Source organism: Convolutriloba macropyga, chromosome 1 (assembly GCF_964194025.1).
Source record: "Convolutriloba macropyga chromosome 1, txConMacr16.3, whole genome shotgun sequence".
NCBI lineage: Eukaryota > Metazoa > Xenacoelomorpha > Acoela > Convolutidae > Convolutriloba > Convolutriloba macropyga.
Genome location: NC_134468.1, coordinates 20,647,648 through 20,673,767, shown reverse-complemented (window position 1 = coordinate 20,673,767; position 26,120 = coordinate 20,647,648). Strand labels below are relative to the sequence as shown.

Sequence of the window (26,120 nt, the reverse complement as noted above, 5' to 3'; positions counted from 1 at the left end):
TTCTAAAGCTGCTCATAGTCCCGCTCTAGAAGCATCACATTTGATCCGCGTTTCCAAGTAAGGATTATAATGTGTATTTTCTGTTGCATTTGCGACTTTATTTATAATTGCTTGAAAGTGAGTTTCATGTTCAGTATTCCAAACTAATTTTGTATTCTTTTTTAGTAATGGTCGAAGAGGATGGCACAATTGTGATAAATTAGGAATGAATTTTCCTAAGTTATGAACAGAACCTAAAAATAATCGTAGTTGTTTTAGGTTTTTAGGTGCTGATAGAGAAGCGATTGCCGCTGTTTTTGACTCAAGTGGTGCATTTCCTGATTGACTAAGTTTATATCCTAGCCATTCAATTTCTGTTTTTGCGAAGTGACATTTAGGTAAGTTTATCCGTAAATTATCCTCATCTAATTTCTTTAAACATTTTGTAGACTAAGTTTAAGTGGTCTTCTTTAGAACCACGGCTAACTACTATAATGTCATCCAGAAAACAATAGGTATTTTGTAGTCCGACTAAAGTATAATCCATTACTTTTTGGAATGTTGCTGGCATATCAGTTAATCCGTAGAAACTGGTCATAAAACGATATGTTCCAGTTCTCTCACCGCTAATGATATTGAAGTTACAATGGCGAGCCGTTTCCGGGTCTAATTTGAGTTGACTGTATGCGTACTTCAAATCCAAAGTTGAAAAAAATGCTGTTTCTTGTGATGCGGATGTGTTCAAATTTTGTTGAATTGTGTCAATTAAATTATCAATATTCGGCATTTGGCATTTACTTTTATGGATAGATTTATTCAAAGTTTTGGAGTCTAGAGCTAGTTTAGCTGTTTTATCTCTTTTTACTGTAATTACTATAGGTGAAATATACTATCTGAACAACTGTTTAACTTTATGATGTGTTTTTCGTGAAGTAGTTTTTTAAGTTCTATAATAACTAGTGGTTGTAAGTTAATTGGGACTCGTCGTCCTTTTTGGTGTAAATTCTTTGTGAAATGTTGATTTTACTGAATGTTTTAAAACTTTACCGATTCGGGTGATGAGATCTGGAAAATCAAATGCAATCTGCTTCTTGATTAGGCATTGATTTTGATCAATATTTGCAACTTGTTTCAACTGAGTAAGAGAAAAACCTAGCATTGGAAAAAGATCGCGTCCAATGATTGGTCTGTGACCGTCTTCCACTACTGTTACATCAACACCCGTGGCTATTCAATCATTACATTTGATTGATGTATTGATCACGCCAACAATCTTGATTATATCATTTGAGAAAGTTTTCAAGTCATGTATTTCTGATGACTGTACCCAATAGCTTTGATTGCACTCGGACACCACTGTGTCTGCTAGACTTTTGCTACAATAGTACACACTCTTCCCAAATCCACCAATGCCTTTGTATTTGTATTCCCGACACAAATGTCTAAATTTACTGGTTCCACCTCACGAGCGTCGTTTAGAATTGAAATGGCGGCTACACAATTATCATCGTAATCATCGTAGTCCGAGTCAGAGTTCGGGGCGTAGATGCTCTGCTGCTGCAAAAGTCTATTTATATTATTAAATTGTTCGGCCACTGTTGCTCACGTACCTACTGTAGCCGCCTCAGAAACTGAGTCATCTACATTATTTACACAGGGGTTTGGGTTTATTGTGTTGTTTGGATTTTCGACAAACTTTTGCAAAGTGGTTAGCAATGCCGCAGTTTTTACAGTTCTTTCCACCGGCAGGACAGTTTTGTCTATGAGATGGAGACCAACCATAGCCATAATTTGTACAAATTGTTGGCTTGACGAACTGGTTTGTCGACGCTCGTGATCTATTCCACGATCCCTGAACATTATTTATCGTCTGACTTGAAACTTTATTTGTAGTTGTCAAAGCTGGAGATCCAGAGATTTTTTAGTTGATTTTGTATTCCCATTTCAATGTTCATAGCAATTTCAAGAGCTTTTTTAGCCGTTTTAATGAGTGCTTCAGATTTAACTCGGCAAATGTTTTGCCCAACAAGTTTTCAATTGTGAAATTTTTGTGCCTTATTTAAAATAACAGTATAAAGTCAAACTTTAGATTAGATGCAACTGATAGAGGTTTTGAATTATTGAAAACTTAGAAGAAAATGATGTCCTATGGACAAAGAGAGCTCCGTTGGTGTGAATTTCTCTCTGACACATTATTTTGTTGATGAAATTAACTATTATATTCTGTATTGCAATCAAAAAATGAAAAAAAAAATGAAAAAAATCTTTGCGTCAAGTCAATGGATAACAGTCATCAAAGCGAAGCTTGAATTTTATACTTTTCTTTTATCTTCTTATGTTTTCCTCAATATTTTCTTTATCAAGAATAGTTTTACAAACATTACAAAATTTTACAGAATAATTTTAATAATTATTACAGCGACTCATTAAATTGTAAAGTTCAAAATTATTACTGTATAATTGTTTGATTGAAAACTTTTAGAGGAGTCGGGAACGGGAAGCAAACCGTTTTCTGATTTTTTAAGTTAATTTTCACTAATTCGACAGAGTTCTTTTTTTTCAGTAACTTTCGTTGGAATGCGTTAATCAGTATCCACTGAAAAAACTACAGTTCTTCATATAACAGTTTCAAAACTAAACAAGAAAAACACATTGCAGATCTTTATTCTCATGTTTTTATACATAAAAAACTAGCTGATTTTAAATTTAAAAAGTTGATTATTTGTATGTTTTATGTGTTGTCGGTTGAAAAGTGGAAAACAAATTATGACAGTTTTGTGAACAAGCGGCAACACAGGAAAAATTCAGTTTCTGCTACAAATAAAAATCTTTTTAGGTGACATATATTGAGTTAACAGTTCACTTATTTACCTTATCAACAGTTCGATAAATCAATTTTGATCAGCTCATTTGATTTTTCCACTTATGACACTTATGTTTCTATTCTTTCCACTTTGACCAGGTATGAAACTCATGATTGATGATCATTAATTCCCCTAATGAAACCAGTTTAAACATTTGCACTTTACTATGGTGATTTCAAAGTTCTCTGCAGACATCCAAGGTTCTCATGGTGCGCAGGCAAGCAACATTACCGCAGACCCCCGATCTTTAACTACTGAGACTGACTGAGCGAGCCTGTCAAAAGCAATGGACAATCCCTCCGATTGATAGGTCCTGTAGTCTGAAAGTGAGGCTAATCGTTTTATTGTCTTCTATAAAATTGAAGACATACATCTAATAATTCCAATATCAGCCGTACACCCTCAGCTGTCGATCCTCAGTTTGGCTGCAGAACAGAAAAAAAATTTACATCAAGAGCAGCAGAACGGCCTGACGTCGATGATGACACTACAATCTGTCAGAAAGTCAATGAGTTTTAAAATAGTTTTGAGTTAGTGATAAAGTTAATACAGCAGGGTTTTTCGTTTGCTCAAATACTTAATTCAAGATAACAGCAAGAAGCTGTCCTTAAAGTCAAGATTTTCACATTTTGTTCAGCATTTTACAGGATGAAGCAGCATGTGCGAACGGTCATCGCCAGTTCTTCTGGTTTACTATCAACTCACACGGGTTAAAAATAACTTTATTTACATAACCACTGTCATCTAATTCTAAAAACAGTAAGAGTAGGCAAAAATTTGTTTAAAAAATTGCAATAATCTCGTTTTTTTTTGTCCTAAAATTAGTGAAAAACAAATATCACCTGCCCATTTTGGTCTACACCTGCCCATTTTAGTGTTAATTCTTGAGTCTCATTCTCTAGCATAGTAGTTTTCTCTGTTTTGTTCGGAAAGAAAGAAGAAATCTTACTAATATGCAGGCACAATACAAAGAATATACACATGAAAGCAGTGAATTTGATAGAAGATTTTTGTTCCGTCTTTAAGCTGAATTTGAGATTAATTAACCAGATTAATTGCTCAACTTCTCTTTTATTCCGGGAAAAAGTTTCAGTGAATGCTACCTATTGTCGTATTACACTTATTTTTTTGTATATCGCGCTAGAGTGCAAGGGTTGAATAGTTGTATCGTTTTATTGTGATGAAAATTGAAAGACAAAAATTGTCTTCAACGCCTTTGTTAACAAAAGTTATCTTTTACTGAAGAGCTGCCTCTAGACTTTCTGTTGATAATAGTTTGCATAAATTTAATTAGGCACTAAAAATGAAACATCTCACTAAAAATTGCATTTGGGGGCGCGAAATGTTAAAAATCAGATATATAACTCTGACTGAACCAATTGTCTTAAGAGAAAGCTTATTCTGGGCCCGAGTTCGAAGGAAGGGGATTTTGTGGTAGCGAAGTCAGACCTACTTCTAAAAATGAAATAACAATGAGCAGAGCACGAAAGTCGAGCTGATTTCACATATCCAGATCTGGCATCAGTCAAATTTATTTTAATATATCGTCACCAAGCTGCGTTTTCCTGGAAAACCCGCAGCAACTCTCTCATCTCAACACAAAAACTGCTAATTACGACGCAAATAAATACAATACCTATCAAAATTTATGAATGCGCTCATACAATACCTATGAAAATTTATGAAAATTTATGAAGTCTATTCTGCTGATCAGGCTGCAGTGTAACATTTAACCGTAATCTGAAATAATTTGACCATGAACTAATCTAAATTCTCAACGGATTTGATCTCTCCTAATATTGTTTAAGTATAATTTCCCGATCAAAAAATATCATAGTCACCTATAGAACATTGGCTATATAACGATATAATAAACATACAGACAAGCAAGTGCGATTTTAATAGTCAGTTTGGGTCTGTTGTGTTCAAATTCCGTATGATTATGTCTTCCGAGCTGCCGACTTGAATTAGAACATCTCCATCTATAAGCATGTTACATGAAAACATGCGCAAAATTTCACCCTCACAGGGACAACTGAACGCATACGCACTATCATCTCTCGGTCCATAACATATACAGAAGCCATTATCTGTGTTTATTTCGTAAACCGAAGAGTTCAGATAAACTTCCACATCTTTCTGCTTCCCGTTCAAATTGAAAAATCCAGGCACTTCAGGGTCGTATTTCACACCTGTCAAAAAGGTCAAGTTTTTGTCACCCAAAAAACTTTCAATTTCGTCCAGACCACCATTTATGGCACCAAATAACTGACCACCAATAGAATTGCAATACACTTGACCTTGAATGAAATTGTTGATTAAATTAGTTCGGTTGTGGTAATTCCATTGGATAATTTTGTAAGTTTCAGGGTCGCAACCATAGCCTCCATGGGATGAGTATGCTTTTTTATCATTTTGTTGAAAAAGCCCAACTAAATGTTGTCTATCATCGTTGATCAGGTTTATACGTACAACCATATCGCCATTATCACAATCAGTCCTCTTTTGGTTTATTTCACAAACAGAGGTCAAATTGTCGTCTTTAATGTTTTGAATAACACCACTGTCTTCACAAGAAGGTTCTTCATTCATTTTCATTCCGCAGTATGAACAATATGGGTCAGTGATTGTTGTGATATCTTTTCCTGGGTTGTGAATATCTACATTGTTCAGAAAGCATCCATGCACACAAAGGTTGTATGAAACACAGTTCGCAGTTCTAAATAAAAAAGACCTTCTCCTTGAAATTTCTTGAACATAAAACAAATAAATTTCTCAATAGAAAACATTTGTTTTTGTGTTGTTTGAAGAGAAGCTGCTAATAGGAAAATTTTGCATAACTGTGAGCAAAATTAAACGCAAGTTTCCTTACCAAGGAAGAGTAGATAGATTTCAGTCAGCAAAATTGACACAAAACTCCCACAATTAGCTATTATTTCTGCTGTTTACCTTTTCCTATTGTAATATCACCAAAAAACTTTAAGATGGACCTTGATGATGTGTTGATTCAAACACGGCAAACTTTGCTTTTAGCTCTTAATTATATTGGATCAGAAAAAATTTAGGCTCTGTTGTTTGCGATGCTTGCAGGGCGTTCCTGTTTGCAATATGATATGCTTACACAATTCATATTAAAAATATTTTGGAGATCATTTTTATTCGTTCAGACAAACAGCATCAGATAAACCAGTTGGTTCTTTTTTTGCTTGAAAAATGTTTCACGAGCGATATTACGCTTGCTAAGTAATATTTTAAGTTATTTTCAATGGCAAGCTGATGCTTGATTGTTTTCACGAAACTAGAGCACTTTCTAAAAATATACAAAAAATGTGACCAACAAATCAAAACTTGAGACGTAAATGTTGACGGAACATATAGTTTTTTCTATTTTTGTTTAATAATATTAAAACTTGCTGACTTTGAGAATTTCTTTGCTAAAAACTTTAATGGCCAGCAAATTGAAAAATACTTAGCCAATAAGAGAGCCAATCCGCTCCACTTAGCAAAGTACTTTTGCAAAACTAAATCAGTGAATTTGGATATTGTATATCGTCATTCGTTTTAGTGGTTTTCTACGACCATTTTTAAATTAAGGCGGATTCTATAAATTGATATATAACACTACTCTGATAATTCTAAAACTATCTAATCAGTCTTGATTATGATATTATACAATGATGTTATTGAGGTGCTGAAACGTCGGATATCTGTCTAGGGTTGAAATACTGACTAACTGTAAGAACAAAAAACATCACAGAACTGTTTTAACCAACAACGCAAAATGTTGATATGTTCCATTTTATTAGTAAACATTAGATTAAATTTCGCAAGTTTTAAGGTAAAATTTTATTAAATTTATCAATTAACTTGCAAAAACTGCTATAACGGTTATGTGAGTTTTACCCGTCACAACACTCCACATTGTGGAAATCAATTAAATGTACGCTAGACCTAAACTTAGTTCGATACTCAAGTTGCCATAACTTCTACTTTCAATTGATTTTTACCACCAGGGCAACTTAAAAGAACTAATAAAACAATTCATTTTATTTTGGGGTTGCAGATAATATGCGTCCATCACGCTGAAGAGGACACAAAAAGAACAGACAAAAACACTTTGAATGAGTATTAATATGTAGTTAGATTCATTGAGGTAAACTTAACACGCAAAAAATTATTCCACCATTGTCAATATAATGTTTTCTTATTTTGTGCTCACACCTTAAAGCGACGATTGTTCGATGCCTGTCAAAGCTTATTTGTTTGTCATGAATATTTGTTTTACAATAACTTTGCGCATTATCACATTATTGTCTCTAAACTCTCAATTTCCAATCATTTGAATAAATTTTGAATTTCCTCTCAGAAGTTCTTTTAATATTCAAATATCTTGAGGTTGCTTTTCAACCTATAGCAAAAAATCTTATTATATCAGTGAGATTGACGTTTTGAACTTCAAAGCAAATTTGAAACACTTTGAAAATGTATTTAAGTATTACAAACAGTGTTGGATAAATAATTTTTACGCGTTTAACAAGAAATTTGCGATCGTTGTTTATTGGACATATGTGAAGAATGAGAACTCTAGCATAGCCTTTGATCCTCTGAATTGAACGAGTTTTCTTCAAAAATTATTTATTTTTTATATTGTTTCAAGATATACATACTTTGCTTATTGTGATGTCACATAAAACTTATGAAATTATTTCTACAATCCAGAAAAAGAGCGAAATATGATAGAAAAGCAAACTGGATCAACAATTTATATCAGGTTGAAAGACCATTAGAAGGCACTTCGATTATCTATAAAAAGACTGCCATAGAGTTACAGTTAATTCATACAGTTAATAACTCTAAAACACATTATGTCAATTTATTTAAGGGTGAGGAACTTCAAACTGAGCTTTCTTTTTTCTTTTGCAAATTTGGTCGACAAAAGTTTTTTGTGGAGAGACCCAACAGTGATATCGGTGGAAACTCTCTAAAAGACTCAATTGGTTATTTAAGGGACATTTTGTAGAGATTTTGAGTTTTAAACTTTTCAAAAAAGTTTTGGAGTTTCTTTCCATTTTTTCTTTTATATTCGATGGAGTAATGTAAAACATCGCTGGCAGATTGCCAGAAAATAGCCGCAATAGTTTCGTAGATTTGCAGTCTCAATAAAACAGTAAAATAGAGACCAAAAAAATTCGTCTATTCAATGAAGGCTGATGTGTTATTTTTTGAATAAAAATCTATATAAATTTTTGCTGCCTCTATTAGCTGCTCTCAAATAACCTTCATTTAGAGTAACAAACATCCATTTGATCTTATCTCTTTGAATTAAAGTAAAAAAAAGTCAATTTCAAAAAGAGGCAGTCATTTTTGAAAGTGAGGTCAGTCAAGTGTGACTAAAAAATTAATCACGCGATTGAACAAAAAAACTCGCTCCACTAAGGGCAAAAAATGACGCCAGGAATGCACTGCAGTTGAAATTGCATGAACAAAAAGCAGTATTGAACTGGTTATGACTTCCTATGGTCGTAACAAAAATCGCGATGACGAAATAAAAAGTCTCTTGAATTGATAAAATTCAAAAAGTAACCATTTTGTCTACTTAGTTCGAATTGTATTATGTTATCCAAAAGAGCAACTAACTCCCACGCGCTTTCTACGGTAAATGACTGAATGTTAAATTGAATTAACCAATAATATTTGAGCTCGACCGGAACGAACTTGCAAGAAACTTACAAGTTAGCCATTCGCCTTGCAAGTTTTTACAAGTTAACCATTCGACTTACAAGTTCATACAAGTGAACCATTCGAATTGCAAGTTCTTACAAGTTAACCATCTTTTTCAAGAAACTTACAAAATCTTACAAGTTAACCATCTTTTGCAAGAAACTTGCAAGTTCTTACAAGTTAACCATTCGGTCTCGACCCGGGTTATTAATATGTAGTTAGATTCATTGAGGTAAACTTAACACGCAAAAAATTATTCCACCATTGTCAATATAATGTTTTCTTATTTTGTGCTCACACCTTAAAGCGACGATTGTTCGATGCCTGTCAAAGCTTATTTGTTTGTCATGAATATTTGTTTTACAATAACTTTGCGCATTATCACATTATTGTCTCTAAACTCTCAATTTCCAATCATTTGAATAAATTTTGAATTTCCTCTCAGAAGTTCTTTTAATATTCAAATACCTTGAGGATGCTTTCCAACCTATAGCAAAAAATCTTATTATATCAGTGAGATTGAAGTTAAGAACTTCAAAGCAAATTTGAAACACTTTGAAAATGTATTTAAGTATTACTAACAGTGTTGGATAAATAATTTTTACGCGTTTAACAAGAAATTTGCGATCGTTGTTTATTGGACATATGTGAAGAATGAAAACTCTAGCATAACCTTTGATCCTCTGAATTGAACGAGTTTTCTTCAAAAATTATTTATTTTTTATATTGTTTCAAGATATACATACTTTGCTTATTGTGATGTCACATAAAACTTATGAAATTATTTCTACAATCCAGAAAAAGGGCGAAATATGATAGAAAAGCAAACTGGATCAACAATTTATATCAGGTTGAAAGACCATTAGAAGGCACTTCGATTATCTATAAAAAGACTGCCATAGAGTTACAGTTAATTCATACAGTTAATAACTCTAAAACACATTATGTCAATTTATTTAAGGGTGAGGAACTTCAAATTGAGCTTTCTTTTTTCTTTTGCAAATTTGGTAGACAAAAGTTTTTTGTGGAGAGACCCAACAGTGATATCGGTGGAAACTCTCTAAAAGACTCAATTGGTTATTTAAGGGACATTTTGTAGAGATTTTGAGTTTTAAACTTTTCAAAAAAGGTTTGGAGTTTCTTTCCATTTTTTCTTTTGTTTTCGATGGAGTAATGTAAAACATAGCTGGCAGATTGCCAGAAAATAGCCGCAATAGTTTCGTAGATTTGCAGTCTCAATAAAACAGTAAAATAGAGACCAAAAAAAATTCGTCTATTCAATGAAGGCTGATGTGTTATATTTTGAATAAAAATCTATATAAATTTTTGCTGCCTCTATTAGCTGCTCTCAAATAACCTTCATTTAGAGTAACAAACATCCATTTGATCTTATCTCTTTGAATTAAAGTAAAAAAAAGTCAATTTCAAAAAGAGGCAGTCATTTTTGAGAGTGAGGTCAGTCAAGTGTGACCAAAAAATTAATCACGCGATTGAACAATAAAACTCGCTCCACTAAGGGCAAAAAATGACGTCAGGAATGCACTGCAGATGAAATTGCATGAACAAAAAGCAGTATTGAAGTGGTTATGACTTCCTATGGTCGTAAAAAAAATCGCGATGACGAAATAAAAAACATAGTCGGAAGAATTCCGGAAGCGACTCGAATCGTCAAAACTTCACAAAAATTGGAATTGCAACTGAAGTCATTGCCTTTTTTTATTAAACAGTTAATTCATTACCTCCCCAGGTCTGATCTAAAATTGGTGAAACTTTAACTACGGTCATCAAGAGAAACAAAATGCAGCAATAATTTTTATTGAAAACGTTTGGTAACGTTAAAAAAGTCCGAATTAATTAGAATGGTCGAAATTCTGATAGACTGTAAAAACTGAATGAAAGAGCTATGAATTTCCCTCAAACAAATCCTGATTCTAATCTCAAAAAGGCAAACGGCAGATAATGATCTTGGAAACTATGTTACGTTTTTCAAAAGAGAAAGCTCAAATTAAGCAAACAAAGAACCACCACAAAAAACTTTCTAATCATGTAATTAGGACAAAAGCAACACATCCTGCTTTCTTGTTGTATATGTGCTCAAAAACACAATTTCATACTTTTTGAAAAACTATCTTAATCAAAGAAAAGACAAAACAACAGAACAAAAATCGGAGGCAAAAGTCGTTTAAAAACCATATCCTGGCCAGAAGAAAATTGCAAAAAATACTTTAAAAAATTTGGAAAAAAACTTGCTAGTAAACTCTCAGTACTGCCTTATGTTGACTGAGACCAATTGCAAACCACAGAAATGGCGAAAATCTAATAAATAGCTGAAATCATTAAATTTTCTAGAAATTTAAAAAAATCAACACAACGTATATAAATGTAGGTGTCAAGGCAAAGCTAAAATGAGACAAATTAGAATGTAAAGAACATGGACACAATGTAAGGATAATAAAAAAAGACTAATTCTTGATTTTTAAAAGTTAAAAATCAAATTGAAAAAAAATCTTCCAATGTTCAGCATTCGACACCTAGAGAAGACAACGAGTCATCCGAGACAAAAATCCATCCTCCTGAACAGAACAGAAAAAGTAGAATTCAAACATACGAAACATTGAAACATTTTGCAAAATAAATGGTCAAAAAACTTTTAGGACCGCATTTATGTAAAAAATCTTTACTGTTTTTTCAAAAACTTAACGCCAAAAACAGATTGAGTTTTTCTTGAAACAAAATAAAAGCCTTTATGTTGCAAAAAAAGACTGTCTCTAGTAATATAAACCAAAATACAAACAAAAAACTGACAAAAATTAGAAAAAATACATCCAAAATTGGTTCAGCATATGTACAATTTTATAAAACAAAATTACATCGAGGTAGAAAGAGGCGTTGAGTATATGAATTATCAAAGAAGATATGCCATATTAACTGATTTTCGACAAACAAAAGACGGCTCAAAGATCCAAAAATGAAGAAATAATAGAAAAAAGGCAAAAATTAACTAGAAAATCAAGAGATATGTGCCAATTTTGAATTTGAAACGCACTTTCAGGCTCTGCAAAACACTGTGGCATCAATTCCCGATGTTTACATTTCAACATGGCATCAAGTAAAAGATATTTCTACAAAAAACCAAATTACAAGAAAAAAAACTGGGCCACTTAGAGAAAAAAATGGCTAAAAACGGTTATCTATATGTGCAATTCACTCAAAAACTACTTTTCAAAGTCAAAAAGTCATTCACTAAACGCGGTGCATGATCAGAAAACTTCGTTAGCTCACAAAAAATTACTTCACAACGGCAATTTTTACTCACTTTTGCTTTTAGGTTAAAACAGCGTCTGAACGAGTAGTACTTCCGGTAAAAAAAACCTTAAGAAAACCAATACTCCTATTCGAGTCGTAAAAAACCAAGAGAAGGCCAATAATAGCCCCAGCTATCGCTGTACGGCTATTAATAAACACTTGTAGACACGTGTACAAGAGAAAGATTTTGTTTATAGCACAATTAGTAGACACAAACAAAATTTTACAGAAAAGCTCACCAATAAAAACAGATTCGCTAAATCTAAAAAATCATAGAACGGAGAAAATTTGCTGTTTTTTTGTTTTTTATTTTAAGTGGACCGATATTCTTTGCTGATACATACAAAAAGTGGTATCATTGAATAGATTTGAATAACAAAATCGAATCTCAAAGACATTTTATTATTGTTTGAAAAAAAAACTTTATAGCCGATGGACGCTTCAATATAACAGCGTGATTTGCTAGATTTAAAAAAATCAGTGGCAGCTAAGCAGAAGAAAACATGAAAAAAACCTGAGACATTGAGATGCACACTGGATCCGGGTTTTCAACCTAGGGTGGTGGTGGATAGGATCTGCTGGCAATCGCCGACCGAAGACAATTTCTTCAAACACAATTGTTCTCGAAGCTCGCTCAGCTCTGAAATAAGACAGGGATAGAAGTTGATATATTACCAAGACAAGAAGCATTTGTAAAGAGTTAATTAATTTAATTTCAGTTAATTCTTTTGTTTATCGGGAGGAAGGCTTCACTGGAGCTCAAAATAAGGCTTCATTAAATTTTCTATTCATAAATATGCTAGTGCGTCGCGAGGTTTGCTTTTTGTTTGTGACTAAAGACAGCCGCCGCCATTAAGTAGTTTCATTTTCAAAACAATTACCAAACGTGAAATGTTTTCAAGTATTTATTCAGTGTTTTGTACGTTTAGCAATCATTTAGGACCTCATATAGGCGGAAAAGAGCAGCTTGCACGCACGAATATAAAAATTTCTTAGGTCTAATGACCGCTCAGATTCGGACAATTGTGATCTCTATGGCGCCCTATTTGTGTGGCATCGAAGCAGCGTACTTCACCGGCTTTAGTGAAATAAAAGAGATAGCACAACAGAAAATACAAAGAAGATTCTTCATATGAATTCAGCTGAAAACAGCTGGCTAAGATAGTCAATTTTGGTTACATATGATTACCGAGGCTCAGGTGCTCAATCTGAGCCAGCTCTTGACAGATCAATTTTTTTCCAGCAGAATGGGTTTAGGACCATGAAGACTGAAACTGGCGCTGATCAGTACTCTCAGGTTGTGAGCTGGTTGTTTGAGATTCACTTGTATTGCGGAAAATGGGTACCCCGACCCACTTGGAGTAAGAGTAGCCAAACATGGGCCAGAACATGCATTTTATACAACAGCGACAATTAAAATTAAGTATTCTTTTCAGAAAATAGACGCATAGAAGATTGCTCAACTTGACAGCACAAAACATTATGTAATCGTTAACGTGATTGTTTTTGCTCAGCTGCAAAAACCGGAGAGCATTTTTTCAAAAAGCAGTCTCTTTGGAGACTGGAATTTTTCTTAGGCTCATTCCCTTCATTTTGATCAGATTGTTCAGACTCTGGAAAGGGTTCTGATGAAACCATACAAGCTTGTCCATTCTATACGCATACTTTAAGATGAGTTCCGTTCAGATTATCCAGACTCCAGAAAAGTTTCTGATCAGCTGTCCAAGCTCTGAATTGGGCCCTAATCATACTATCGACACAATAGATATTGCTCTATCGGATTGACAGACTATATAAGACAATTTGACAAAGCTATTCAGACAGTAAATTAGGTGCCAGATTTTTTGTTGCTGGATCGCGCTTTAACCACTGTCTTTAACCTGGTCTGGTCAAAACTGAACTCGATTGGCACCTCATCTTGGATACTTGTCAGACGATCTTTTTTTGGATCTATTCTGTCTCGGCCTCCAGTTTTTTATGCCCCCAATTACAATTTATGTGGTGTTATAGCACGTTTGTATGTAAAAAAGCACGTGCGCCTGAAAATTAAATCCTTGCTAAGGTAAACGTACATGAAATTAGTAATGAAGATGTGCATGAATCCATTGCCAGTTATTTAAAATTGTTTGGTCTTTATATTTTTTAGAAAAGAGGAAAAATCGCGCGTATCTTTGAAAATATGTGTTCATGGAACTTATTCTACCGTTAAAAATGCTTATGTAACAAATTCGAAACCAAACAAAACAAGAATCTCTCAAAAAATTATTGATCAAGACAACCTTTTTCAACATAAAAAAGCTTCCTCAAAAAATGTTTGTGAAACAAATAAAAACTACAAGCACATTCATTTTTTTAAATACTAATACAAACTCGAAAAAAATGTTCTCTATTTTTGAAGCAATAACTATCATTAGTCAACACAATACTTCTAAAGAAACACAAAAATTAAGACCATTTCAAAAACTGATTTTTATGCAGCAAATTTTTGTTTAAATAGCTTTCGATCGGTGAAACCGATAATGATAGAATATTAGAGTGAATGAAACCAATACATCATTTTTGTGGTGAAAAAGATCAAAGCAAGGAAAATGGTTTTGTATTTCCGTTCAGAGAGGTGCTTTGATAAGAAAAACTTCAAAAACTCAAATCTCCAAAAACTTCAAAATTTTTGCAGGTGAAATTTTAGAGCTCTATAAGAAAACTTGTTAATATTATTTCAATCAACGCTTCAACACTCAGAAAAATTCACCATTTCTTAAAAAAGTTAGTTAATTTCTTCAATAATTAACGTCATAGTCAAAGCCAAGTTTTCAAAATACTGCTCGTTAGTTCTATCAAATTTTCATTTGATTATTTTCCTTTGAAAGGAATAAAATAGGAAAACAGGGCTAAAAGTGGACAAAATTCGTTAGTGTTGTTGCGATTCCATCATTACTTATAGATATGTTACTTTTTGTTTTTTTTTAATAAGCACCATTTCCCTTTTCTAAATTGAGAGAAAGAACTGGAAGAGCGCGCCCTCCTAAGATGCTACTCGAGCATCTTATACGCCATTAAAGACCTCTAAATGTTCCCAAGTGAAACATTGAAACTAATAAGTAAAGTGCCGTCAAATGATTTCAGTTGGTTAAAGGTTTGAGAGAGAGAGAGAGAGAGAGATAGAGAGCAATTTAAACTACAGATAATTCAAAAACTTTGACAAAGTGAAATGAATGATTGAACTCTGACCAATTAAAAATTTTTTGCATTATCAATTAATTGTAGACATCTGTCACTTTTTACTCATGACTTCCTTTATTTGATATCTTCATGCCTCAATAGTTTTTTTGTTTTGGCGTCTACAATCAAGGAAAAAACACTTTCTATGGTTTAATTGCTTTTTAGAAATTCCGTCAAATCAGTCAGAATTCAAATCAGGGAAGTTTTATGAATCCGTTTAAATTTAATTTTGAATACTGCAGAAACCGTATTTGCCCTCTTCTCAAGAGTTTGATAACAACATTTCGATCTGGCTAATTGCTTTGGCAAAGATCTGGCATAAGTTTTGATTGGTCTGGCCAAAATTCTGTGCAAAATTTGCTCGATTTGGTCAATGGCGACCAAAGTTTTTCTGGTCTGGCCAATACCTCTCTTTGGGTGGGGTCAGTCTGAAACCTCCGTCCGCGACCCAAGTCTATCTGTTCTATTTTGGGTCGCCTGGGTAGTTTTTTCTAAAGATGTTTCCCGGCAGATGTTTCCTTTCTGTGTTTTAGTTGTATTTGATGAATGAGTCCTAAATTGAGTCCTAATGAAGTGTTGCGAAAGCACTGAAATTTTCTCTGTCTGAAGAGTTGTAAAAGAAGAAAAAATGTAAAAAAAATGCAAAAATTTTTTTTAAAAAATGTAAAAACTTTTGTAAAAAAAATATGCTAAAATTTTGTTAAAAAAATTGTGCTAAAATTTTGAGTGTTGATATTATGTAAGGAAGGTGATGAAAGATGTGCTGCATTTGTATAAGAAATGCGTTAAATAATTTTGATCAGCACCTAAAACTAAACTTTCAACATGGTGGTGGTCAAGCAAGCCGATAGGCAAGCAAGCCGAATTTTGAAAATGAGGTCAAGTAAGCCGAAAAATTTTCGGATACCCGTATTTTAAGTTGCCCCTAGCGGGCCGATGGGCGCGTTTCGCGCGCGTCGCGGCTTGGCCGCGATAACCGGCACGCTATTTCCGGATTACATCCCACAGCGGATGAGACGATGGCCATGGACAGCGGTCTGCTGAGGCCCGTACCCACTAGGTGTCTAAAAATTGACGCATTTTTGTTTCTATGGTGCATTGGAATACATTATGCACTATAATACTACGCGCAGTATTGATTGTAGCGGCTGACAATGTATTATTTCTGATACATTATATAACTTTCGGCTTGCTTTTCTGTCGGCTTGCTTGCCTATCGGCTTACTTTGCATTCGCCTTTCAACATATTAAACTTATTTCTTATATAATTTCATCACAAATAGCGCATTGTGTGCAAAATTTTCCGCTTACACCCGCTTATATCTAGACCCGTGTTCAATAAATTTTCAGAAGTTTTTTCTTCGTGTTGATATGATCTGAATTAAACTGCTATCATTTTATTTGATGTAACTGGCGTCAGAATAACGACAAGTATGCATACACCCAAAAAACAGAGAAGAATGTCAATTTTCCACAAGCAGCTGAATGTCAGAAGAAGAAGAATGTCACAAGCAGAAGAATGTCAATTTTCTACAAAAGGCCAACTCTTCAGAAAAAGAGAAAACTTCAGCAAACTTATCAATTTCAACAAAGATGGTTTTCCTGTGATTCTTTAAATTGGCCAATAAGTTCTTTTATTGACATTGCATATTTTAGTTTAACCTGATTAAGGTCTTATCAATTTCAACAAACTTCAAGTGAGACTCAACTTCCTGCTGCATGTGGAAAATGGCACTCCGCTGGTCGTTTGTCGTGAGTGTACTTGTCAGCTCTCTGAAGTTTGAGCATTAAAATGGACATTTTTCAGTCTATTCTGGAAAATCCAAAAAGCTAAGTTCTCATTATATACAACAAACTCCTGAAAAGCAGGCAGTTTATTAATAAGTTTGCTATATTAAAGTGTTTTATTTTGCATTAAGTATACCTTCAGGTGGTCATACGTGTGAACAGATGACATATCACAAGGCAGGCTTGGTCGAAGAGACCTTAGATGGTCTGTTCTTTTGTTTCAGACAGACTACTTAATCGGTTCCATCACGAGATCTAAACTTTGTATTTATGATAAGACAAGCGGTCAATTATGAATGGTCGTGGTTATGTTTCGCATATCACGAGACAAGATTTGTCAGGTCATTTTAGCAGAACAAAAGAGCAAATGACACATGAACAAATTCTATGTGAGAGATTAAATTAACTTTCTGCTATTTAACATTTACTTGATGTTTTGATTTATTTTTAGTCGGACGCTTAATATAAACATCAGTTGTTTTTAGTAACTCTCTACTTGAATCTTAGTTTCTTTTTAAATAGCATTTTAGTGAAACACTTAAGATCTATTAAAATTATATTCGCAAAAAATTGAGTTAAGTTTATTATAATGAAAAGGCATATAAAATTTTTTGATGTTTTTGTCAAATATCGAAACTGAAGTTTGATAGCAACTTTTATTTACTCTTCTGAAATCAAAGTTTGCAGATCGCATAAACAGCATACAATTGAAATTGAACTTAAAAAAATAAATTAAAAAAATTTTAAATTTTTTTCTTAAATCTTTTTAAAAAATCGGCATATTTCTTTAAAACAGGAAGAATTCAAAGTACATTTTCTGAACTATATAACTTTTATCTGGTGATATTACCGCCTTGTGAGTCAGCAGCAGGAATTTCGCGTAAGTATTCATTCACACTTTATTAAATACTCCATAATACTCTTCTAAGTGTGCGCCATTTCAATCTTTTCACTTTCAAAATGTTTCACGTTCTCTGCCAGACTTTACTACTACAACTGAAACTCTCTCTCCCACATTCTTTCCCTCTCCCATTGAACCAACAGTTCACTTCGTCATGTTTCCCTCTATTCTTTCATTGACGCAAAACTATTCCTTAAAATTTGTACCAATAACTATAAACTGTCTGAAAGAATTCACAACTTCTTAACCTAATGATCACAAAACCGAAAACGTGAAATGATTGTGAAAACAAAGAGTTGACGTGTGAATATTGTGCTATATATTTGAACTTTGTGTCCTCTAGATATCGAAAATGAGTTCACTCGCTCTAATTCCAAGTTATTCCCACTTTTGGTAGTGGTAAAGCCAAAATTGTCGCGCCATCTGCGAGTTGATTTGTTCAACAGAATTGCGCAAACAAAAGTCATTTAGTTGAATATTATCAATGGAAAACTTCACAAGAGTATTTCTGGTATAATTAAACATGTGTTGTATGTGAATGAATGCATATTTAACGGCATTGTGGTAGATATATAAGAATTTTTAAGCTAAGAAATTGTGATAACTTCAATTCCGTTGCAATTTAATTGAGCTATTTCTTGCCAAGCCATCATTTTTAGTTTCCAATTGGCCTCTATTAGACCATCATATGACGTATTAGCTTCTTATTTGTTGCTCATCTGAAGAAAAAGGTCAAGCCTTATATTTTGGTTGTTTATCTGCAGTAAAATACAGTGCTGTGCGGTTTTTACCCTAAAGTAGTTACAGTGATAATTGGTTGACGTGGTAAACATTGGAAGCAATTTTTTAAAGGTAAGACAAATTACTTGAATTTGGTCGGTTAATTACAGGTACAAAGGTTGAGAGAGAAAAGAAACGGATGATAATGTCAATATTGCTCTCCGCATCTTAGATGTGTGGTTTCTTCTAAATGCCAGATCTGTCCTATCTGATCCAGCCAGCATGCTCCAGTTATTCCACTATCGTTACTTTCGTTACTTTGTAAGAACCAGACTCAGTCGTACATATAGGTCTTTCAAGATTCTCTATCTTTCGTAGAAAATCTTTCAAATTCATGAATATATTCCCGTACTTACTGCCAAGTCAATATCAGTATTGGGCAAGTCTAAATCCAAGTCTAGGTATCAGTAATCATTCAGAGCTATGATCATAACACATTTACGACTTGTCAGACTTGGCCAATACTTGGCAAGTCTTAATCCATGACTTGGCCAAGACGTGCAATTCTATATGCAAGTCTTGACCAAGACTTGGCAAGTCTTAATCCAAGTCTTGGCAAAGACTTGGCACGTCTAAATCCAAGTTTTGGCAGGCAAAAAGGTCCTAAAACCTTAAAAAGAGACGAAAAACGCGTCAAAAATAGATGGGAAACCGCCTAAAAATGGCCGAAGAAACGTCAAAAATAGTCGAAACAAACGTCAAAAAAACCGGGGAAAAGCCTAAAAATGGCCGAAGAAACTTTTTTTCAAAAATAGAGCGAAATAAAGAGCAACTAGCGATGTCCCCCCGACTTTATCATTTTTAACTAATTCCCAACTATCACTCACAAAATCGATTCTAACCCATATTATTTATAACCGGTGTTGTAACCAATTATAACCCGGCCAATTATAACACATTAGTATTAAATGAAATGAGGGCAAAGTAGGTTCAGGGGACAGTTTGAATTGAGGCACATCTATAGGTGACTCCTAATCAGGCTGATTTGTGATTCGAGTATTTTGTACAAGAATAGGGTCAACTGCCACTTGGTATCGAACGACAGGACCTCGGGCCAGCATGGGGAACCTAACAGTTGTACCACTTTTAACAATTTTGGCTCGGTTGGAATCGTTCGACATTTGGTTCATCTGAAAAGTACAGAGTTTTCTGATTCCGGCTGTTTTTGGAGCTCGAATGGCTGGAAACGGCACAGAACACCTGAAATACCCTCAATTTGTGATCAATTTGTGGCCAAACTTTAATGCGAAAACTGTCACGTTGAGTTATTTTCTGGAATTCGAAATTTTCACTTTAATTTTTTTTGAAAAGTTGGATTTGACTTGGGATTCAACTTGCAAGTGTTACCCAAGTCTTGGCCAAGACTTTTCAGAGTTGTAAGACTTGTTTGAGGACTTGTCCAGTACTGAAAAACGAATCAAGATTTGGGTTTAGACTTGCCTGGTACTGATATAGACTTGGTACGGTTTAGGCTGGAGTTTATACAAAAAAATAAGTTAGTGCAAGATAAATTTTTCTCGCGCTTGATCAGTACGGTTTTATTGTCAAAACAACCGATCTTAGAAACTCTTTGTAATCTTAGACTTAGCAGTATGACGTAAGAGTCCTACAAGATCTTACAAGTTTTGTCATAATGATTTAGTCAAACTTCATACTCGTATGTACGATCTCTATTAAAACTGACAAGAATAGGACGGAATTTAAATTCATTAGTACGCTTGCTTCAATGAGGCCACAGATTTTGCATTGGGAAAAATTCATGCTGTTGTTATCTGAGTTTTTCAGCGACCCAAGGGGCTAGACAATTTACATCGCTTTAGCTCCCGCCCCCTTTTATCCAGCACTCTTACATCATTTTACCCTCAGCACGAATAATCTCCCTCTCTCAAATCTTTTTGCCGCTTATTTGGCCCTACTTTTATGCAGCCCTACGCTTTTGGACAGGTGGTTCATCCACATTTTAGACCAATATAATTTTTACAACCCGCTTGCCACTCACCAAACAATTTAATACACTTCCCCTTTTTTTAAAACAAATTCGGGATCTTTTTCTGTTTGTGCCCCCCCAGTACGTTATGCGCCCCCCAGTTACAGAGCACGTGTCATCTATAATAAATCATTATGTAAAAATATTGCACGTGCGTCTGGGGGGTGCAAATAATATGCGCCCACTAAGCTGGGGGGGGGGGGGCACAAACGGAAAAGATCTCAAATTCGGAACATGGGGGAGGACTTTAGGGAGGCGACCATTCGACCTGTGAACTATTGCTGGTAGAATAACTTTCTTTCTGAGGTTTTTTGCTCAAGTATGGTCGCAATAACTTTCAAGTCAGTTAGATGTAACAGTTATTAGTGGTTTTTTCTCCGTAGCCATGCTTTTTAAAATTTTACTTTTGATTGTTATACGTAGAGCTTTAAGGATGCCGATGACAAAAAATTGGGGAAAAAAATTGGGAACAAAAATTTGGGAACTTATGAAATATCATGGTCTAATTAGAGTAATGAACCTTCTCTTCAAAACCAAATGAGTGTTTGTTTGTAAGCATACAAAGTTGAAAATACGAAAATATACGCAATCAATTCAGCTGACAATAAACCAAGCACTCTTTAATCCAGCACCTTTTTAAGCACACGTTATACTTCGTCATGCGAAAAAGTACGTGAACAAATAGTACAATATAAATTTAAAAAATGCGTTCTTGTTTATTGACGGTGGTGGTGATGGTGCATTTTAAAGCTATGACTTTGCTGTGATTAATTCTTTGTTTTTTTTTCCAGTTCATAGCAGCAAAGCGAACACAAATAACGTAGTTTGCAGAGTAAAAACCACGCGTACATTTTTGCTATATTTTATCACTTTATCTTAACTACGAAAACACTTTAGTGTGCATTGATTGAAGCAATTTAGTTTGCAATCAATTCAAAGGTAAGGTAGCCTAATTTTATCTTCTTTAATTAGATTGAGCTATTTATTGCTCGTTGCGGTTTTAACCAGCTGAAAAATTATCAGATTCGCTTTGAGGCCTCGATGCACAGCAATGATCAAACATGCTTTCATAATCGGATAACTTGATTTTCTTTTTGATATATTGCATCCCAGACGATTTTTTGCCAATTTTCATCGATGAATAAGTTCGATAATGAGTAATTTATTCTATTTATGAAAACAAATTGCGTGAAATTGTTTTCTATTTTTGGAAACTGCATGGCAAAAAGGCAAGTTTTTCCCCAGTTGAAGCCTCAATTTATAAAAAGACCGTCCTCGTCCGGTTTGAAAACAGTTCCTTTCAATTTGATTTTTTCTCTTCGACTTGAGCTTGACCCTATACATTTTGGAGCTTGGCGGGACGATATCCAAATTTCTTCGCTTTAAATTGAATCACAGTAAAATTCTTGCGTATTGCAAATAAGGTATTCAGAGATAAGCTTGATTTCTTTGTTTTTCTTTGTACGCGGAATTTAATTTTGACAATGAAATGATTTCTAATTTCTTCCTTGACTTAAAAATGTCATGAATTCACAAAACAGTTCGAGGAGCAAGCAAAACGTAATCCAGCTGTCAGTTGAGCAACAAAGCTGAACCCGAAAGGGCAAAAGGCAATGTTTCCCCAGTCGAAGCCTCAACTTATGAAAAGACCGCCCTGGTCCGGTTCGAAAACATTTTTTCAGCTTGATTACTTCTATTAGGCTTGATCTAGATCTTCATCTTTGATCTTGGCGGGGCAATATACAATTTACTTCGCTTCAAATTGAATCACAGTAGGATTACTGCGTTTTGTAAATGAGGTATTCAGAGATAAGCTTGTTTTCTTTATTTTTGTCTGTACGGGAAATTTAATTCCGACAATCAAATGGTTTCTAAACTTTTCCTTATTTTAAAAATGTCACGAATTCACAAAATAGTTCGATTAACCAGCAAAACGTAATCCAGCTCTCAGTTGATCAACAAAGCTGAACTCATAGTGCATAGCATGAAGCTTTCTAATAGGACATCAGAATATTTAGCGCTATTCCTTATTAATATTAAAATATAACTTCAACTGTATTTTTCTATGAAACGAATTAGCTTTCACTATATTTGATTCATTAAAAAAAATTTTGCCTCCGCAACCGCAACCGCTAAAAATTTTCAAAATCTAAATAATTTTTGGCTGGATCTCGACTTAGTTTTTATTAAACCGGGTTGCCAGAAAAACGTCTAATTTAAGTTTTACTAATTAGAACATTTATTTCACTTACATTTGTTTAATTAAAATTTTGCTCGAAGCAAAGAACTGAAAACAACTAACAAAATTTTAAGCATAAGCTTGAATATAATTTTGAAATCAGTGAACTGATACAAAATTTTAGGCAGAGATAAGTTTCTCCGCGTCAAAAAATTTCCGCAATCTGTTACCAAAACGCGTTCATTTCTTGGCTTGAATGCATGCCCTGAAACGCTAAAAACGACCAACAAAATTTTTACTACAAAACAATGACGCATAAAATTTTTTAAAAAATAAACAAAAGTTTGACTCAATTGAGTCTTGGTTTGTTACACCTCTCCATTACCAGATGGTTCTCCAACAGTCTCGAAAAAGTTAAAGGAATTGGTTGAAAACTGAATAAACTCTCTCAATTTCTGTTTTGACTTTTTTGCCAGTGAAGACGGCGACAACTGACTACACGAGGAGAGCGTCTTCGTTTTTGCTTCTTTTGGTTTTGAATTTTCGGTTTTTCAGAACTAGTTAACACGGAGTAGACACTGTCAAAATTGGTTTGAATATTTCCAACTTCCTTTCATTATTACGACTGTTGCTGCCCCACGGGTTTCTCTGTTTCTTTTTTCTCGTCCCTGAACTCATGTTGGAATTTTGCGTATTTTTTTGTCTCGTCCAAAGAGTATTCTGTTTGTCGGATTACTTCATCTTTTTTCGAGCCCGCAGTCGTAATTCTTCCAACATTTATCTGAGGTTGTCATCTTTAACGGATTTTAAGCGTAGCATTTCATTTGGGATACCCTTTTTTTTGTCTTTCAGCCGACGACAGCTTTGAGCCGTTCTTTTTAAATATCTTTTCAAAGGGAAGTTTCTGCCCTTTAAACATGTTTTATCCCCGCGCTGTTTTATCTAGCGAAGCAATCAATTTTCAGCTATTTCGCCACTATTTCTGCAATATATGCTATCGAGCCAGAATTCATTGAGGCATTGTATGTTTTCAAATCCACGCCGTCCACTCACCAATAGCCAACCTTTGGTTGCCTTGGTATTTAGCAGTAAATTGAAAATTTGTGTTCCCCAAATTTCAGTTTTTGACTATCCACAAAAAAACCATACATTTTCAACTTAAATTTGGAATTAGAAGTTTAGAAGTTCCTGGAAGCGTGAACGCCTGCATTGTACAAAATAACACGAGAAGTCCAGGTCTAAATTCTGTCTTAGTTCACTATACCTAACTATATTATATAACTCTGAAAATTGTTGTTTAATTTGCTCAATAAACAAGTACATATCTGTATAGGTCTTCGGTTTGACTCTATAAAAACAGATGCTTAGAGAGAAGGAGTACTTCAGACTAAAGAACTCTTGAATGCAATGCTTCGCTATTGTTCCCACTAATTCTTTCTGCTTCTCTAAGTCTTTTGAGGACAGCATCGTCCTCTTCATTGAACAGAATGATGGACTTCAATTCACATTGTCCAAAAATGCTGGCAAGTATACTGAAGAATCATGAACCAAATCTGATTTAAGAAACATGCGCAATGTCTTCTGACCCATGGGATCTTTCATCACTAACTACCAGGGCGTTGCCATTTACCGCTCGATGCAATCATTTTTTATTATTATATCTGCAGTAATTGTTACAACGCCAAATACTATTCAACTATTGGACAGTTTCCTTTCCAGGCCACCAAACTGTTGATAGCCAACTGTCGAGCCAGCTCAGTTGAATTTAGCGCTATAATAAAAATTTATGGTCCCCAGCTTCCAGACAACGTACGTTCCAGACAACATACATAGTAAGTCTTGACTCAGTTTACCTCTGGTCATGCAGCGCTAACTCACTATATTATCGTTATGTAAATTATCAGGTGAACACAAGTCAGAAGGAACAAAGACCATAACTTTGTCGACAGCAACTATTCAACGACGTATCAAACCAGTTTTCTTGTTTCTGACACAGACATAGCAAGAGTCACCTTAAGAAAAATGAGTAAATTCTCTCCCTAAGCATCAACAAAAAGTTGATCTTGCCATTAAAGTTGCTCCTCTAGGTTATAGATTTTCATCGGTCTCTGATCAGGTTAAAATAAAAAGAGCTATTTATAATCTCACTGTAATTAGGTTTCTTTTTTTAAAAAATTTAGATGTTTTCTTAGGAAATGAAAATCGTTTCTCCATGAAATTATTGTTAAATTTTTTTTTATAGATTTCAATTTTTTTATTCAGAGGTGTATTTTTAGAAGGTGAAAAAGGTTCCTCCATGAAATTATTGCCAAAACGTTTGACGCGATTATAGTGACCAATGCTTTTCACCATTATTTTGATATTGCATGATGAAATTTCGTTAACGTTCTTTGTAGTAGCCTAAGCACCTGGTTTTTAAGTTTCGACGTTTGAACTTTTTTCTCAACTGGTGCCTGTACCAATCCGAGGTCCTGTTCTCTAAAAGAGGGACCGCAATTTTTTTTGCCAAATATATTCAAAGCACATTGTGAGAGCTCACATTCAAAATGATGTGAGCTATTGAAAAAATGTCTTGATATGATGATTCAAACTTCTGAGAGGTATTAATATATGTTTAGGTTGGACATAAGAAACCATTACCGTTGTTTCAAGTACGGCTGACCTGTGAATTTGATTTTTTCACAATACCTAGCTAACCTGTCATCTAGTGCTCCCTTGATGCGCTCCAATTTCAAGTTTTCGTGTAGGCGAAGGGTTGTGGAGTATCTTGACTCCACACCCAGCTGTCGGCAATCAACTTATATATATTTGAATTGAGCGATATATTGCAAGTTTATGGTCCCGAGCTTCCAGGCAACTTATATTGCACGGTATATATAAAAACTTAAGTCAATCAAAAAACATATCTTTGTCGACAGCACTGGTTCGATGACGCATCCAACCAGTGTTCTTGTCGCTGACACAGACAGAGCAAGAGTCAACTCAAAAACTATCAGTATAATCTCACCATAAGCATCAACTCAAAAAATGCTCCTCTAGTTAATTGTTTATACCAGGTTCAAATAAAAGCAATTAATTATAATCTGACTTAATTTAGGTTTTTTTGTAAACTGCAACTCGCCCAATCAGGGATGTTTTCTTTGGAAGTAAAAACTGTTTTTCTATGAGGTTATTGTTAAAAATATTTGATGAGGTTGTTGTACGCAACGCTTTTTTACCACTATTTTAATTTTGCATGGTGAAAGTTCGTTAACGTTTTTTGTGCTAGCATAACAACCAGGCCTTTCAATATCGGCACTTGGATTGTTTCTGCAACTGGTGCGTGTACCAACACGAGTTTTTGTTCTTTATAAGAGGGACCGTAAATTGTGGTGCCACCTATATCCAAAGCACATT

General features: G+C 34.3%; 2 protein-coding genes across 4 annotated transcripts in view; one reads left to right on the top strand and one right to left on the bottom strand.

Annotated features, from left to right (window-relative positions):
- Window positions 1-4,606: 4,606 nt before the first annotated feature.
- Window positions 4,607-12,421, bottom strand: LOC142346943 (uncharacterized). The gene is made up of 2 exons (XM_075398900.1): window positions 12,385-12,421; window positions 4,607-5,562 (listed from the first exon to the last, which is right to left on the bottom strand). The coding sequence occupies exon 2, from the start codon at window positions 5,439-5,441 to the stop codon at window positions 4,749-4,751; it is 693 nt and encodes a 230-aa protein (XP_075255015.1). The 5' UTR covers window positions 5,442-5,562; window positions 12,385-12,421; the 3' UTR covers window positions 4,607-4,748.
- A 5,083-nt stretch (window positions 12,422-17,504) lies between these two features.
- The window catches only part of LOC142336242 (sodium-coupled neutral amino acid transporter 7-like), a 39,827-nt gene continuing 31,211 nt past the window's right edge, over window positions 17,505-26,120 (top strand). Inside the window, exon 1 of one of the 3 annotated variants that reach the window (XM_075384953.1) lies at window positions 17,505-17,757. The gene's annotated coding sequence lies outside the window, so the exon portion shown is untranslated. Of the gene's footprint in view, window positions 17,758-18,321; window positions 18,631-21,330; window positions 21,485-26,120 lie in introns of those variants that run through there. The other 2 variants (XM_075384945.1, XM_075384936.1) reach the window with 2 other exon arrangements.

Bases quoted from the DNA above. Each gene is read 5' to 3' on its own strand.
- LOC142346943 (XM_075398900.1), bottom strand. From the start codon at position 5,441: ATGAAAATGAATGAAGAACCTTCTTGTGAAGACAGTGGTGTTATTCAA.